Genomic DNA, 16,721 nt, shown 5'->3' on the forward strand with positions numbered 1-16,721 from the left:
CCAACCTGAGTCACCGCTTCACGTGTCAAAGCATTGAAGAAGCAGTGTTTCTTTCCTAACTACTCATGACGGCACATGCTCCACAGGGCACACACTGCAGTCAGTGACAAGAGCGGTCACAGCATGGTTTCTAGTCTAAACCACAGCGTCTTAACTGTGCTTCACAACCCCACACGGGGCTGCATTGTAAATCAATTAGGAAACAGTACAGATAAACACACTCAATAATTATATTTCCTATCCCTATTGTAATCTTAGTATTTGCTGCCTACGAGGCAGCAAATGTATAATTTCTGGACCCTAGAGTCTAACCACGGAGGAGGAGTCGCCCCAAGAGACCATCTCTCACATCACAGCTGATGTAAAAGCATGAGGATTTTATTAATTCTGTCATGACAGGGTCTTTCAGCATTAGAGGCCAGAAAGACCCCGAACAGCTGGTACAGGCTACTTTTAAAAGAAAAAGCCACAGAAGCAAGGGGGTTGTCTGGGGGTGTTCTTTAACTATTATGATTGGCTTATTCAAAAGGGCTATTACCAATAATTGGCTGGAGAGCGGTTGCCAGGTAAAAGGAAACATCTGAGGGTCACTTTGACCCCTTTCCCAGGGGCCGAGTCAAATCAAGTCTCCGAGAAGCCTCCCACCTGGCACATACGTACATCAGGAACTGAATCAACATCTTAAAGGTTATTTTGCCCCAATTTCTGGAGAACATTTACAAAGACTCAGGGAAATGGAAAGTTCCCAACATCTCAGTACGTTCATGTCCTTGGTTCCCAAAGGGAGGGGGGGAGCACTAAGGCACGGAAGCTGAGAGGGTTCAGACATGGCTGCAGAACTGTCTTAAAGTTTTACATAATGGCCAAAAATTAATTCAAAATCAAACACACAAGACTCTGAGGTGCTCTGGCAATGCTCGTGCTTGTCACCTCTGGTGACTTCACTGCTGGTTCTGAACACACAAATGCACTGTCCTCCGAGTGCTGTCACACCACCCAACAGCAGTGAACCTGCAGCAGCACCTCGGCTCCCACCGAGACTACTGTGGGTCAGGACGGCAGCGGTTTTCTGCTCTCAGAGAAGCATCAACGCTTCATTGCAGAAAACAGAGACACACAGTGTTTCCCTCTCATTCCTCTCAATGTGTGAGCGTCAGACTGTTGTAGGTGTGGCCCACGTTGTGTTACAAGGCTTCAGCTGTTAGAACTGTTGGGGTTAGCTGGCAATGGTGACGCACACCTTTGATCCCAGCATTTGGGAGGCAAAAGCATGTGAGTTCAAGACCAGCTTGGTCTACAAAGTAAGTTTTGGGCCAGCCTAGGTTATACAATGAGACCCTGCCTTCATAAACAAACAAACAAATCAATAAAATAAAAATTGATTGAGTTCATGACCCAAGTTGTATAAAAAAAAATTCTATGAATTTGGCTTGCTATTAAAGCAGAATTTCCAACAATTTCTGAAATGTCTTAAATATACATCTAAAAGGGAAAGGCCAGGGAAAAGTCTCAGCCAAGTAGACCAGCTTTGCCACCAGTCGTAATGACCGGAGTTCTATCCTGAGGACTCACACGGTGGAGAGAACCTATTCCTGCAAGTTGTCCTCTGACTTCCACACTCACAGAGAGATGTCCATTCTTCCACAGAAATTAAAGTAGTACCAAATATATAGGTAAAACTTGTTTATATAAAAATAAGAATATCCTCATTAGTACAAAATCTGTTCTCATCTGTAGTACATGATAAAATCATGGTATACCAAAGAAATGTTTTGAAAATGCTACGGTTTATGCCAGGCTGTAGTGGCAAACACCTTTAATCCCAGCACTCAGGAGGCAGAGGCAGGCAGATCTCTGAGTTCGAGGCCAGCCTGACTATAAAGCGAGTTCCAGGACAGGCTCCAAAGCTACAGAGAAACTCTGTCTCGAAAAACCAAAAACATGGTAAATATTATGGTTTATTACTACTGACATTCGATTTGCATATCTATTTTACATACACAAATACTCAGCACTGAGTAAAAATGCCTGTGATTAAAAAGGGGTTGTAGAGGCAGAGGCAGGCAGATCTCTGTGAGTTCAAGGCCAGCCTGGTCTACAAGAGCTAGTTCCAGGACAGGCAGCAAAGCTATACAGAGAAACCCTGTCTTGAAAAACAGAAAAACAGGGCTGAAGAGATGGCTCAGTGGTTAAGAGCACTGACTGCTCTTCCAAAGGTCCTGAGTTCAATTCCCAGCAACCATATGGTAGCTCACAACCATCTGTAATGAGGTCTGGTGCCCTCTTCTGACCCAAAGGCATACATGCAGACAGAATAATATTTTTTAAAAAAATTTTAAAAATATTTTTAAAAATAATATTTAAAAAAAAAAGAAAGAAAAGCAAACAAAAAAGGCTTATAAAGCTGGTGGCACACACCTCTGATCCTAGCACTCAGGAGGAAGAGGTAAGAAGAGGCAGGCAGTGAGTTCTAGGTCTGGACCAGGCTGACCTCGAATTCACAGAGATCCACCTGCCTCTGCCTCCAGGGTGCTGGGATTAAAGATGTGCAACACCCTGGGTTATTTGTTTTTGGTTTTATCTTTGTGTCATCTTTGTTTTATCAGTGCCGAGATTTACTCTAAACACACACACACACACACACACACACACACACACACACACAAGCACGCATGCACATATGCACACTAAAAACCAAACCTCTAGCAAATGAGTAGGGAAAACTGAAATAGCCAGGTTCTTCCTGAAGAAGAAACGGCTGCTCTGCCAGTCACTCACCCACTAGCATCTTACAGCCTATCCACAATGGATTCCTATTCCCCAGTGATCCATGGGCCCCCAAGATGGAGGTACCTGCTGAGAAGGTGTTGAGAGGGCAGCAATGAGCTTGGCAACAATGGGTTTTACTTTGGGGTCACTCTTGTCCAGGTGCTTGGCCAAAGAACCCATCAGGACCACCACACTCTGCCGCACGGCGTCATAGCTGGCATCATTGGGTGCATCCTTCAAGAACTCCTCAAACACTGGCAGCAATGAGTTGACATTCTCCTGAAACGGCCAGATCCCAGAGAGACAGGTCAGCCTACAGGCTGCATCAAAGGGACAGGCTAGGTCTACAGCACTGGCAATGCTGGCAATGCTGGCTAGTTTTCCAGCAGGCCCACAGCAAACCCCTAAGAACTGGGGGTCTTTCTGAAACAAATGAAATTTCCCACTAGGTGCTGGTGCCCTGTCAGGGTTTCAGGCACTCACTTCTCTTTGTCATTTGCTCAGTCTTACCGCCCCAACTGCTGAGACTGCTCACCTTCCCATGGGCATTGAGTGTTGCAAGCGCTGCATCTAACATGCACTTCCGGACATCTGGGTTTCGGTCATTGAGGGCATCAGGGACAAAAAACTGAAAGAGCGGCTTCACCTGAGAGCTATCCAAATACTGTGAGAGCTTATTCAGGGCCAAGGCTAGGCCACACCTAGGAAAGAAATGGGAGCTCGTGGGTGGGCAAGGGTCAGCCAAGAGCAGCTCGAGGACAAGAGCAAACAGTTCTGGGGCAGGGGACGCAGCCCACCATGGAGCAACTGCCCAGGGTTCTGTGCAATGGAGACCAGTTGTTGGTTACCTCCTGCAGGGTGTCCTGAGTCCAGGACCCACTCTGCCTATTTCCCTGGTTTGGGAGGAAATGCACACCCCTCTATCTGTGAGACGTGGTAAAGGAAACAGATGTGACAGCCCTTGGATAGGAACAAAGGCAAAGTGGAATTACTCTCCTCAGCTAGAGACAAGAAACTCCTATTCCGAGCTGAGGGTCTTGAGAGAAAAATGAAATAAACAAGATGGCTCCATACAACACCCCACACTAGCACACAAAGCCACACAAATAGAGAATGTGGGTGTGCTGACTGGTTTTACGCCAACTATACATGGCTAGAGTCACTGGAGAGGAGGGAACCTTAATTGAGAAAATGTCTCTCCATAGGATTGTGCTGTAGGCTTTAAGGGGGGAGGTCCACCTCATTATGGGTGGAGCCGCCCCTGGGCTGGTGGTCCTGGGTTCTACGAGAAAGCAGACTGAGAACGCCATGAGGAGTAAGTCAGTGAGCAGCACCCCTTCATGCCCTCTGCATCAGCTCCTGCCTCCAGGTCCCTGCCGTTTTAGTGCCTGCTCTGACTTCCTCTGAGGATGACTAGCAATGTGGAAGAGTAAGCCTGATAAACCCTTTCCTCCCCAGGTTGCTTTGGCCATGGTGTTTCAACACAGCAACGACAACCTTAACAGTGTGGTCAGTCACTCAGGAAGCTAGCCATATACTGTTTCATGAAAGCCCACTGTGGGTGACAAGTGTCTTCCAAGGTCATACTTGCTCCTAGGTACCTACTTAACCAGCTACGACTCTAGGGGTCAAGAGAATGAGATCAACGTCTGCTGAGAACACTGCATGTTGCTAATGGACTAGAGCCAGGGATTTTCCAGGTAGGTTCTAGAATCGTGTCCCTCTCACAGATGAAGAGACAATGTCCAAGGACACAGAGCTGCATATACACGGGGAGCCAGCACTGACGCAGGTCAGGCAGTCCGACTCTCCTACTTTAGCATCAGCACGCGCTACCCCTTGCAGTATGCACCCCAGTCCAGCTAGTGCATCTCAGAAAGCTTGGCAACAAGAGCAAAGCAGGGCTTTACCTGGCTTCCCACTGGTCTGGGGGGGACTCTGAAATCACTCGTCCCAAAGCATCCAGTACTGGGGGCGGTCTCTGCAATAGACAAGAGGCTAAAAGCCCAGCAGTGCTCTCCCTTGTCCCAGGGGCAGACAGACCAATGGCCTGGACCCCTGAACCATGACACAAGCTGAACAGAAGATGACTCGCCCTCCTCCCCAGCCCCAGACCACAGCAGCTGTGCAGGTCACTCACATAGAGCTTCTCCTGGTAGATCTCCATGAGCCTGCCCATAACCTCTGCTGCCTGCCGCTGGTACCGTGCCACTGCCTGGGAAAGGGCTTCAGCCCCAGCCTGCCTCACGGCCGCCTCATGGTAGATCACATCATCAATCAGCAAAGAGCAGAGATCTGACTGCAGATCGAGGCCCATGGTTGACCAGAGCCTGCGGCAGACCAAAATTTAGGACCGGTCAAGCAAAGGCCTGAAGTGCGTGCCCCAGCCAACCCTGCCGGAAGGACTCTCACCTCTCAGCCAGCTTCCGGATCTCATCGTCCTTGTCAAACTTAACAACCCAGAGTCTCCGCAGCAGGTTCAGGCCGTTCTTCTCATCAGTGTCGGGTGCTGGCAATACAAGCTGGAGTTCCATCAGTCCCTGGGAGGAGGAGGGATCAGACTGTGAGTCTTGGCATCTCAAAGGTGAATGTGTCCCATCTCCTCACGCCTGTCCTAAAGACAACCATCAGCTGCATGTGGCTACTAAAGGAAAGTCAACCAACAGTAAGGCAAAGTAGGCGGTCGTGGCAGCCAGACTGCAAACACTAACACGGCCACCACACTCGAGAGCACAGGCAGGGAACACGCCCATCGCTGCAGAAGGAGTTGGACAAAGCTGGTCTAGAAGGGACGGGAATCAGCTCAACTGGCAATCTGCTCAGACCCCTCAAATAGTTTACGGGGCTCTCAGGATACAGCTCAGTGGTTCAGATCACGCATCATACCCCCAAATCATTTTTCTTCTTTTGTGAAATGATGATGTATGAAAAATTAAAAGATGTACAATTTTTTTTTTAAAAGACAGGTCTGCTTTATGTAGCCCTGGATGTCCTAGCACTCAGTATGTAGACAAGGCTGGCCTTGAACTCAGAGATCTGCCTGCCTCTGCCCCCAAATGCTGGGATTAAAAGTGTATACCACCATATCCAGTTTTAGAATTTTTTAAAATAAAAATTACTAATTTAACTCTGAACATGACTGTCAAGAGCTCAAAAGATGTTTGTTGAATGAATTAAAAAAATAACATACTGCTATCATTTTCCCCATATTTTACCAAGTGCCAATAGTAGGGGAACTAGCATTTGGGAACCACAATCTAAAAGCCATCCAGAAAAGCTAAACAGAGGCAGTTAGTTGAATAACTGCCATAACCCTGTGAGTTAGGTCAGAGGATGGTTACTGTTAATAGTCAACTTGACAGAATCTAGAATCTAGAATCCCCTGGAAGATGGGCATGCATGTGGGGAATCATCTTGACTGTGTTAACTGATGTGGGTAGACTCGCCCGTTGTGGGCGGCACCCTTCCCCAGGGAGGGGGATCCTGGACTCTGGAGGACTGGAGGAAGCCAGTTGAGCACAGACAAGCATGTATTCACTACTCTCTTTTTCTGACTGCCAATGTAATATGGCCACTGCTTCAAGGCTCAGGTGTCTTCCCTATCACAATGGACGATAACCTGGAACTACGAGCTAAAATAAACCTTGATCCCTGAAAATGCTTCTGCCAGAAAATCCTATCAATACATAAAAGGAGGAAGAGGAGGAGGAGGAAGAAAAAGGAAAGGCTATAAGTAACTGGATCGGGAGTCACAATCCAGATTGATAAACTTCCATGGTGAATCAAAAATAGACAGTGCTACATTCTGACAAGCTCGGAGGATCCCAACCCACCCGTGACCTCCTAGTCCTGTCTGAGGTAAGGGATGTTCATTATGTCACGCAAACACTTGTCTAGAGTGACAGGAAAGCAGCACGCACCCGGAGTGCAGTCTCCCGCACACTGGTACACGGAGACTGCAAGGCAGAGAGCAGCACATCCACCTCCTCCTGCTCCGCGAAGGCACAGCCATCCTCACCACTGCTGCTGGCACACAGGGTGGTCAGTGTGTCTGAGGCTAGAACCTGGGGACAACATTGGTATACTAGTTCAGTTCAGCAACTCAGTTACACCAGTTGACCTTAGAAAACCCACCCCATGGCACCTCTAGGGCTACAACCCCATAGTCAAGCCAGGCAGTAGCAGCCCTCCTACACAAGAGGGTCAAGAGAAAACTAGGTCTTGACTATTCATCCTTGAGGTCAGCATCACAAGAAACCACAACACAGGCCAACTGGAAAGCAGATCACCTGTAGGCGAGGGGAGCCTGTCCCGATCACCCATGTCAGCAGGCGCAGCATGGCCACACGAGGCAGCAACTCTGGGCCATTCTGGGAGAGAACGGGAGAAAAGTTAAGACAATAAAGTAGGGAAGGTCTGTATCCATGCCAGGCAGCCAGTCAGCTGGTATTCCCTCTCCTACAGGAGGATATTCTGGGTCATAGCATTGACTCAGTCACTGTAGAAACGTCATTAGGTTCATTTACAACCAAGCCTATAAGTGCTAACGCAGACTATGACAGGCTCTGAAGCCTGCATTACACTCCCGGAGAAAGACTGATGGACTGTGAGCCTAAGAGGAAATACTCAACTTTACAAGAAAGGAAGAAATGCCAAAACCCATCACTCGGCTGGGTGTAGTGGTGCACACTTTTACCCAGTGCTCGGAGGCAGAGATAGGAGGTCCTCTGTGAGTTCGAGGCTAGCCTGGGCTACACAGTGAGACTCACACAAAGTCTGTTAGTGTTGAAGGAAAGAACTCTGAGAAGCTAGCTCAGTACACATCATGTACTTAGCAACTCAAAACCAACATGTGCTACAGATATGCAAGAGACACGCAAACACATACAGTATTGTTCAGATTAGGGAAAAGATACAAAGTCAAAACAGTCATGAATAAGCAGCAGGTTAAATAAAACAGTGCATGCAGGGCACAGGACCTCAAGTAATGGTAAAATAAAATCATGGATGCAGACCTACGAAAGCAGCAGCACGGCCCCTTCACTCTGAAGAGCCAGCCCACTGTCTACACTGTGGACCGCTGCTACGGACACACCAAAACCAAGGCAGGGAGCCCTGGCCTCCCCAGACCCCTCAAACCATGGGACAAGAGCGCTCCCTGCCAACCTCATCCACTCTCTCAGGTGGGGTGTCGGGAGAAGCCCTCAGCTGCGCGTGGACAGTCAGGATCTGAAGGATCTGGGCCATTTGCTCCTCCTCCTCCTCACTGTGGTAGGGCATCTCAGTGAGCACCATCTTTAACATCGGGAAGACCAGGGAGAAGGCCGGTGCGGACAGCGGTGCAGCGTCTGTGAGAGCAGCAGAGCAGAGAAGCTGGGGCAGCTGTGCAGGCCAAGGGCAGGCGGGGAAGACACTGGAAGTCTGACACCGAGCACAGCGCCAGCTACAATGGCCAGCAAACTGGTGCTGACCCAGTCCCACTCCTACCTCACAGGACGGCCAGTTTCAGAAAGTGAGACGGAACAGAAACAAACCAGGAGAACCACAGCCAGGGAGGAGGACCCGCCCAGCACCACAGGCACAGGAAGCTCAGGGACGCCTTGGCTCCCGCCTCTCACACTGCCCCATGTCCCTTACCTGGCTCACCCTTGCCCACCCTGCTGCTGATGGTATGGGTGTGCAGCAGCGACACTGCCCTCTTCACAGCCACTGAAAGCTCTTCTTGGCACCAGGACTTGTCCAGAGAACACTCTGGCTTCAGCAGGCGCAGCGTCACATGACTCACCAAGGTGCCTGTGAGAAGAAAAGAAAGGCAACAAATGAGCCACAAAGACACCCCACCTGGCCCTACACACAGGCAGTGCGGGGACAGAGGCAGCCTCGTCTCTGCCTTTTCTCAGTCCCTGTGACAGCATCAAAAGACAGGAGGGAGGCAATGGCTGCCCTTTTGTTTTTGGGGGGTGATGTTTGTTTTGGGATGTTTGTTATGATATTACTACATAGTGCAGGCTAGCCTGAAACTCAGGATCCTCCTCCCTCCCTTCCAAATTTTGGGATTACAGGCAGGCAGTGCCATGTCTGACAGAGCTGATACTTTGGATACTAAAGAAGTCAGTGTGCTGAGGAGTACGAGCCACCCACGAGTCACTGATCCCACAGCAAAGCTCTAGCTACACAGTTCCTCCAAATAGGCAGCTACTAATACTTTTGGCAAGTTCCACATGTCCCAGCTGACATTTCTTCTCAGAAGAGCTTGCAGATTCCAGCCCCAGTCATGGCAACATTCCCTTTAGGCTAGGAAGAAAGTCTGCTTAAAGTCACCAATGACTCACGAGAGTAAAGCCATCCATCGTAACGCCCCTACCTCCTGCTTGGCTAGTGTTTCTTCAGAGCTAACAGAAAGCGAAAGGTCAGAGGTCTGACCACCCCACTGACACAGGCTGCTTATGAGCTGTGGCACAATGACCAGTCACAACACCAAAGCTCTCTCACTGCTACTGAACCTGACTTTGTGGAGACCGCTTGCTTCAGAGGGCTGGGGTGTGGCTCAGTTACCAGAGCGCTTGCCTAGCACACAAAAGGCCCTAGATTTTTGTCTCCAGCACTAAAACAAAGCCACTACAGAAGGATGAGATGCTAACTAGCTGTAAAGCCTGTTCCTCAGAAGGCAGAGAGGACACAAAATGGAGGGAAGAGGCAGTACTTTATTGTTCTTGAGCACATCCGGGTTTTAGGCTCCACAGGCTGCCTCCATGTGGAAACAAAATTTAGCAGCTTAGAGCACCACGTCTACTTAGAACACTCACAGTCACCTCCAGTCCAATTCCCAAACATCTCTGATTACCCCACAGCCAGCAAATAAGGACTAACCCAAGGCCTTGAGTCTAGGGGGCATGACACAGGCAGCCAAGGATAGGAAGGGGCCTTTGACCCTGGGAGCAGCCAGGGGAGATTTCAGCAAGGGCAGGAAGGCGTCGACCAAAACAGGGATGTACTGGGTCAGGCCACATGGGTTCCTGGTCATGATGGCGTCTAGCAGTCCGAGTGCTGCCTCTAGCTCCCCATCCAGCTGCAAGCAGAATCACCAGAAGAGTCAGCAAAGAGCAGGGCTGGCACACAGAACATCCTTCCGGCACTGTCATGTGCTAGTGGTAGCTGCTTACCTCCTGCAGCCGCCTCCGGACGTGCGCCTCCTTGTCCATCTGGGCCTGCAGCATCTCCTTCTGCTTGCTGGTCAGCTGCACCTCCTCTTTAATGCCTTTCTTCTTCTTTATCTCCTAAAGGACCGGGGTCAGAAACCAACTCTATATCCATGGAACAGATCTGCCTCCCACCAGAGAAAAGCTACCCAGCTTCCAAAAAGAATTCCAGGTCACCCTCAAGTCTAGCACATGCCCTCCTTCACCCCTCTAAAGGTCATGGCCACTGGATGCCTACAGAATGGAGAGAGTAGCAAAGAAGCAAACTTTAAAACAAGATTTTCACCTTTAAAAGATGAGGAGAGAAACATCAAAGAAAGAACACAACCTTCAATGATCTCTAATGGGTATTCTGGTGGTCACATGACTGCAGTTTAAAAACTTTAGCCTGCCCTCAGACCCACCCAACGCTGTTACAGGACAGAGGCTGCTTGAGTGACAGAAAGATCACTCAGTCTTTCAAAGTATTTATTGAGCACCTACATCATGCCAGAAACTGAGATGCTAGAGACACTGAGGAGAAGATGGGATCTCTGCCCTCACAGAGCTCACAATCTAGCAGGAAAACAAATACATAATGTAACTGTGGAGCATGAAAAATGAGATAAAAGCAACAAGCCAGGAAGGGAGTGAAGCATCCTACGGACAGATGGGCAGGGAGTCACTTTTCTGGGAGGGGCAAGGGATGAGATGTGGAAGACCGAGGGAGAGCACGGGCTGAAACAGGCAGGCGAGCCACAGAGGAACAATGAGCAGTGCTGGAGAGGACTAGGCGAATCGAGGGAAGGACAGAAGAACGCGCCAAAGAGAGTCAGTGGCCTCCGTTTTCCTGGAGCTCACTGGCTCCTGGAGATGCGCCCCGTACTCACCTCCTTCAGCTCCAGCTCAATGATTTGCTCCTTGAAGGAGTAGGCTTTGTTCTCTCGCTTCATGTTGGCTTTTTTTATGCTGTCCTGCTGGGCACTGAAATACAGGGCAGGCAGGTATCCAGCTTCAAAACAGCCACCAGGCTGCTTAGCCTCGTTACAGCCACCAAGCCTAGCCAGCAAACCTTAATATTTGTTTTTCCTGTGTCTGTGTGCACATGCATGCGTGTATGTGCTCACATGTGTGGTGTGTGTGGAGGCCAAAAGTTAATTTCTAGTATTTTCATCAGACTCCATGGTATCTTTTGAGATGAGGTCTTAACTAGCTGACATCTTAACTAGGCTGGCTGGCCAGCAAGCACTTACTTAGGTCCATCTCCTCAGCCTTTTTTCTTTTTTGAGACACTCACAATGTAGGAAGGACCTCTATATAGTCCCGCCTGGCCTCCAATTTATAATCCCTGTATCTCAGCCTCCAAAGTTTGGGATTACAGGCACACACCACCACATCAGCTGCCAGATAGTTTAAGATGTACCCAGGTAGTGCAAGATCCGAACTCGCCAACATCTAGGACCTAAGCACTGGGCCTGGAATACAAGCAGCTATTTCTGCCAAGGACAGACAGGTTGTTTTGTTTACTCACAATGATTCTAATAAAGATGTCTCCATCAAATAAGCTTGAAAATCAGACCTGTGGAGGAAAGGTAACTGAGCCAACTAGCGAGCAATTGAGTCTCACCTCTGGATGATGGATTTATCAAACAGCTCTCCGGCAGGGGTCTGCATGATGGCAAATTCCTCCCGAGTCACGAGGCACAGTGCAGGGTTCTGCACAGAGGCGGTGATAGTGCTGATGAGCTGAGGGAGGACTCGGTCAGGAGACAGGATGGAAAGGGAGGCCATGGCGTTCATGGAAGACTGGCAGACAAACAGACACAGTCAATCTATACCCTAATTCTGCCACACCCAAATGACCCTTGCAATCGGCTCCCCGTTTCTGCCTTGTGCTTTGAGTAATGCCCACCAGCGCGGCTCATTGTGTCTGAGCTTGCCTTACTAGACAAGCCGTCCCCCTCACTCTGCTATCGTCACTGTTTTGGAGTGCACACTCCACTCTCAACTCTGTGGTCCAGGGACCACAACCTCACCATTTCCAAAGGTAGGCATGTAACCCCGAACCAGAAAGACAGTCTTGGGAACAGGTCAATTGGGGTGACAAGACCTCATGCCAGCTGACATTCCTGGAAAATGTGTGTTTTCCCACTGGAGCTGGTGGGAGGAAAAGGTGTGAGGCCACAACTCTTTCTTACCAGAAACTTGAGAATGCGGCTCACACGTCAGAAAGCAGAGAGAAGTGACTCAGGGGTCAGGTGGGTTTCATGATGAAGGAAGGAAAGCACCTCTGCTGTCCTAAGGGCACAGCTAAGTCTGGCAGCACCATCAAAAACTAATCACATCTTTGAATACAGTCCATAAATGAGGCCCTAAGCTCCCTTTTGTGCTCCAACCAGTATGCATTCTATCCCTTACAATCAAGGAGACAAGACTACACATCACCATTCTTCCTCTTGCTTCTGTGAGCCCTCACTTCTTGTACCCTGCAATGGGAGTCCCCGGGCACTGACATTAAGTACAAATCTAGCTCAGGGACCCATTACCTGGTTCAGGGGACTCTGTGTAGTGATTCTGGGGATGATCTGATCCAGGTGTCTGGTGATGAAGGCTTCAGGGTCAATCTTCATCCTGGTGAGAAGTGCTGGCCAGAGTGCGGACTGCACTGCCACTGAAGGAGAGGGGCTTCTTGAAACCTTCTGCCGGAGCTACCACCACCCTGCCCTAAAGAGCCACCCACCTCCCCATTCCTACCACGGCCACAGACCTAGGGACGGGTGGTGAGAGATGATCAGCATCTCCTGGGCCAGCTGCTCAGTGCTAGTGATGTCACCCTTGAGCCCTGGCACCCCAGAGATGACACACAGTGCTTCCTGTAGGACCCGTGGAGGCACATAGGCCTTGCCCATCTCAGTCACCTCCCCCGCATCTGTCACAAGAGCCTCCATGGGCAGCACCTTTAGAGAGAGAACAAATGAGTTCCCAGAGAGCCCTGTGTATGGCAGTAAACAGAGAGCGTCTCCTGCTATCTCAGGGAGTCCCTGCAGGGCCACTTAGCTTCTCCTGCTATCCCAAGGAGTCCCTGCAGGGCCACTGAGCTTCTCCTGCTATCACAGGGAGTCCCTGCAGGGCCACTGAGCTTCTCCTGCTATCACAGGGAGTCCCTGCAGGGCCACTGAGTTTCTCCTGCTATCACAGGGAGTCCCTGCTGGAGAGCAACCAACGTCTCGCTTCCTGCCCTGGAGCCACAGGCTGTAATGTGCCTGGAAAGACACCGAGCACAGTCACCTAAAAACTCTAAAGAAGCATTTTAGAGAATGAATTAGAAAACTGGTTCTGGAGACCAAGCATACACACTGCTGAGGGAAAAATGGTGATGTCTGGCACCTAGAACGCTTCAACAGTCCAGGTCTCCCTGTGTACTCCTGGTTCTTCCTGCTACTGCCTGAGAGAACCCAGATAGCCTAGATAGCTAGCTTGTTCAGAGGGTCAAGGACACTGTGAGAACACAGTTCACAGACTTAACTAAGCAAAGCCCACAGGGCTCACAGAATCTGAAGCAACAGTCACAAACTCTCTAAGGCTCTGAGCAAGGGCCTCTACATATATGTTATTGGTACACTGTTGGTGTTCTTGGAAGAGCCGACAGCATGAGTCGGGAGAAACTGACTCTTTTGTCTGTACTTGGGACTCTTTTCCTCCCAATGGGTCACCTCATCCAGTCATGATATGAGGGTTTGTGTCTCGTTTTATTGTAATTTGTTATGATAGGTTCAGTTGACATTCCTAGAAAGACTTTTTTTTAAATAAAAAAAAAAAGGAAAAAGGAGAAGTGGATCAGGGGAGGAGGGTGGTTGTAGGAGACGGGGAAGAGAGAGTTAGGGAAAAATTAGGATGTATGTAGAGTAAAAATTAAAATAAAAAAGGAGGAGTGGGGGCTGGAGAGATGGCTCAGTGGTTAAGAGCACGGATTGTTCTTCCTAGAGGACCTGGGTTCAATTCCCAGCACCCACATGGCAGCTCACAGCTGTCTGTAACTCCAGTTCCAGGAGACCCGATACCCATGGGGAAACACCAATGAGCATTAAAAAAAAAAAAGGGTGTTTAGGAGCCATCGGTGGTGGTGCATGCCTTTAATTCCAGCACTTGGGAGGCAGAGGCAGACAGATCTCTGAGAGTTCGAGACCAGTCTGCTGTACAGAACAAGTTCCAGGACTGGATCCAAAGCTACAGAGAAACCCTGTCCTGAAAAAAACAAAACAAAATAAACTGTTTCAGACTTAAAAAAAAAAAAAGCTTGCCTTCAAAGGTACTGTGAAAAGATCAAAAGCGAAAATAAATGTGTTTAAAATTGTTTTAAAACAATCAGGGGCTGGAGAGACGGCTCAGGCTCTTCCAGAGGTCCTGAGTTCAATTCCCAGCAACCACATGGTGGTTCACAACCATCTATAATGGGATCTGGTGCCTCTTCTGGCAGAACACTGTATACTTAATAAATAGAATCTTTAAAAAAGGGCAACTTCATTAAAAAAAACAAAAAGTCGAGGCAGTGGTGGCGCACTCCCAGCACTCGGGAGGCAGAGGCACGCAGATCTCTTTGAGTTCGAGGCCAGTCTGGTCTACAAGAGCTAGTTCCAGGATAGGCTCTAAAAACTACAGCGAAACCCTGTCTCAAAAACATCAAAAATAAATAAATAAATAAATAAATAAATGAAAAAATAAAATAAAGTAAAAAATTAAAAAGAATAAAACAATCAAAAACAAAATATCCAAAAATATTTTGGTTGAACTACATCAAAGGTATGGAAACAGGAAAAAAGTCTCTAAAATGCAAAGATGTTAAAAAAGCTTGGTGGAAAGGCAGAGAGTTCTGGAATCACCCAATCTGAGAGAGAAAACATGCCAGGAGTGGTCAGCTGAAAGGCCAGGGCAGAAGCAAGTTGATCCTCTCACCTTGTGAGAACTGAGGACAATCTTCAGCTCCTCCAAAAGGCCATTGGCCAGCTTAATGCCCCCGAGAGAGGACAGCAACTTCCGAACTGTCTGCTGTGCCTGCCTGCGCACATGCCAGGTACGGCTCAGGAGCACAGTCACCAGGACCCGATAGTACTGTCTGCAAACACAAAGACAGATGTCCTGGTACGTTGGCATAGGGTCTTCCACAGCCAAACCTGCCACATACCCACTCCTCAAAGTTCTGTCAGCATCTGCTCTGCTGGCCCAGAGGACAGGAAAAGTGAGGCTCACGTACTGAACTCTGCTGTTGGTGAGTCTCTGCGGGTGGTCGAGGAAAAGCCTCTCCGTCAAATGCAGCACAGTACACAGGGCTGTAAGGGAAAGAAATTGTGCAAGTCTATTTTTGTTTTATGAGACAGGGATTCTTGGGTGTAGCCCTGGCTGTTCTGGAACTAGCTCTGTAGACCAGGCTGGCCTCGAACTCAGAGATCCACCTGCCTTTGCTTCCTAAATGCTACGATTAAAGGCGTGAGTCACCACTCACTGGCCAGGGCAAGTCTTTTTGAAACAACTAACTGGGACCAGTGAGCTGGCTCAGTAGGTAAAAGAGCTTCCACTAAACCTGACTGATAACTTGAATACAATCCCTAGAACCCACACAGCGGAATGAGAGAACCTGCTCCTAAAAGTTGTCTTCCAACTTTTAGGCGTATACACACACACACCAAGAGAGAAAAAAAAATTAAATAACTAAATGTATTCTTCCCCAACCCCAGAAAGCATTGGAATGAAATAAAAAAAAAATTAACAGCAAAATGTAAATGTGATTAACACCAGATATGAAACTACAGTTCATTTTTGTCTTTTTCTCTATTATGGACATATATATTTGGAAGTAAAGAAGGTATACACTGATTTTAATGATTAAGAATTATTAGCTATCAGGGCAGGAGAGATGACTCAGAGGTTAAGAGCACTGACTGCTCTTCTGGAGGTCCTGAGTTCAATTCCCAGTAACCACATGCTGGCTCACAACCATCTGTAATGAGATCAGGTGCCCTCTTCTGGCCTGCAGGCATACATGGAGGCTGAACACTGTGTACATAATAAATAAATAAATCTTTAAAAAAATTACTAGCTATCTAAGATAGACATACATGGATCTAAATAGGAAAAGAGAAAGAAACAAGATCTCCTGAAAAACTGGGAGCAAGGGGGTCACAAGAGAGGGTAGAAGGGGAGAGGGGAGAAAGGGAGGGGAGCAGAAAAAAGGTATAGCATTATTAGCTATGAGTGGTAGCGCACACCTACAATCCCAGTGCTTGAGAGGTTTCAGCACTGAGACCCCGAGTTTAAGGTTAGCCTAGGCTACACAATAAAACCTGTATTTGAAGACAAAAAGAGGGGGCGGCTGGCGAGATGGCTCATTGGTTAAGAACACCTGGTGCTCTTGCACAGGAATTGGGCTGGATTCCCAGCACCTACATGGTAGCTCATAACCATCCCTAATTCATTACAGCTCCAGGGGACTCAACTCCTTCTTCTGACCTCTAATAGTACCTACCAGATACAGACATATATAAAAGCAAAACTCAAACTCATAAAATAAACCTCAAAAGAGAAAAAAAAAATTCACTGTACTCTCAGCCAGCGGCTCATGTAGCTCACTGAACAAGGAACTCATGGTGGGTATGAGGCATGGTGGATAAAGAGGAAGAGAACACTCAGGGGGATGGATCTCTATAATATCAAGGACACAGAGCAGCAGGTAAAACTGGCTGTCAATGGCCAGCAGAACTGAGTGGCTACAGGTCAAAG

The 16,721-nt window shown here is 48.4% G+C and overlaps 1 protein-coding gene across 1 annotated transcript in view; it reads right to left on the bottom strand.

Moving 5' to 3' along the window:
- Positions 1-16,721, bottom strand: part of Gcn1 (GCN1 activator of EIF2AK4) — a 63,044-nt gene that overhangs the window by 23,409 nt on the left and 22,914 nt on the right. The window contains exons 17-33 of the mRNA XM_085681527.2: positions 15,199-15,274; positions 14,901-15,060; positions 12,715-12,904; positions 12,494-12,618; positions 11,575-11,753; positions 10,838-10,931; positions 9,933-10,046; positions 9,640-9,838; positions 8,407-8,562; positions 7,936-8,117; positions 7,059-7,139; positions 6,690-6,833; positions 5,182-5,309; positions 4,910-5,099; positions 4,680-4,750; positions 3,305-3,470; positions 2,854-3,048 (exon numbers count right to left, since the gene is read on the bottom strand). Of these exons, the coding sequence (XP_085537653.2) occupies positions 2,854-3,048; positions 3,305-3,470; positions 4,680-4,750; positions 4,910-5,099; positions 5,182-5,309; positions 6,690-6,833; positions 7,059-7,139; positions 7,936-8,117; positions 8,407-8,562; positions 9,640-9,838; positions 9,933-10,046; positions 10,838-10,931; positions 11,575-11,753; positions 12,494-12,618; positions 12,715-12,904; positions 14,901-15,060; positions 15,199-15,274 (2,450 nt within the window). The remainder of the gene's footprint in view (positions 1-2,853; positions 3,049-3,304; positions 3,471-4,679; positions 4,751-4,909; positions 5,100-5,181; positions 5,310-6,689; positions 6,834-7,058; positions 7,140-7,935; positions 8,118-8,406; positions 8,563-9,639; positions 9,839-9,932; positions 10,047-10,837; positions 10,932-11,574; positions 11,754-12,493; positions 12,619-12,714; positions 12,905-14,900; positions 15,061-15,198; positions 15,275-16,721) is intronic.

This window comes from Myodes glareolus, chromosome 2, assembly GCF_982192425.1.
Source record: "Myodes glareolus chromosome 2, mMyoGla1.1, whole genome shotgun sequence".
In the NCBI taxonomy this organism is placed as follows: domain Eukaryota; kingdom Metazoa; phylum Chordata; class Mammalia; order Rodentia; family Cricetidae; genus Myodes; species Myodes glareolus.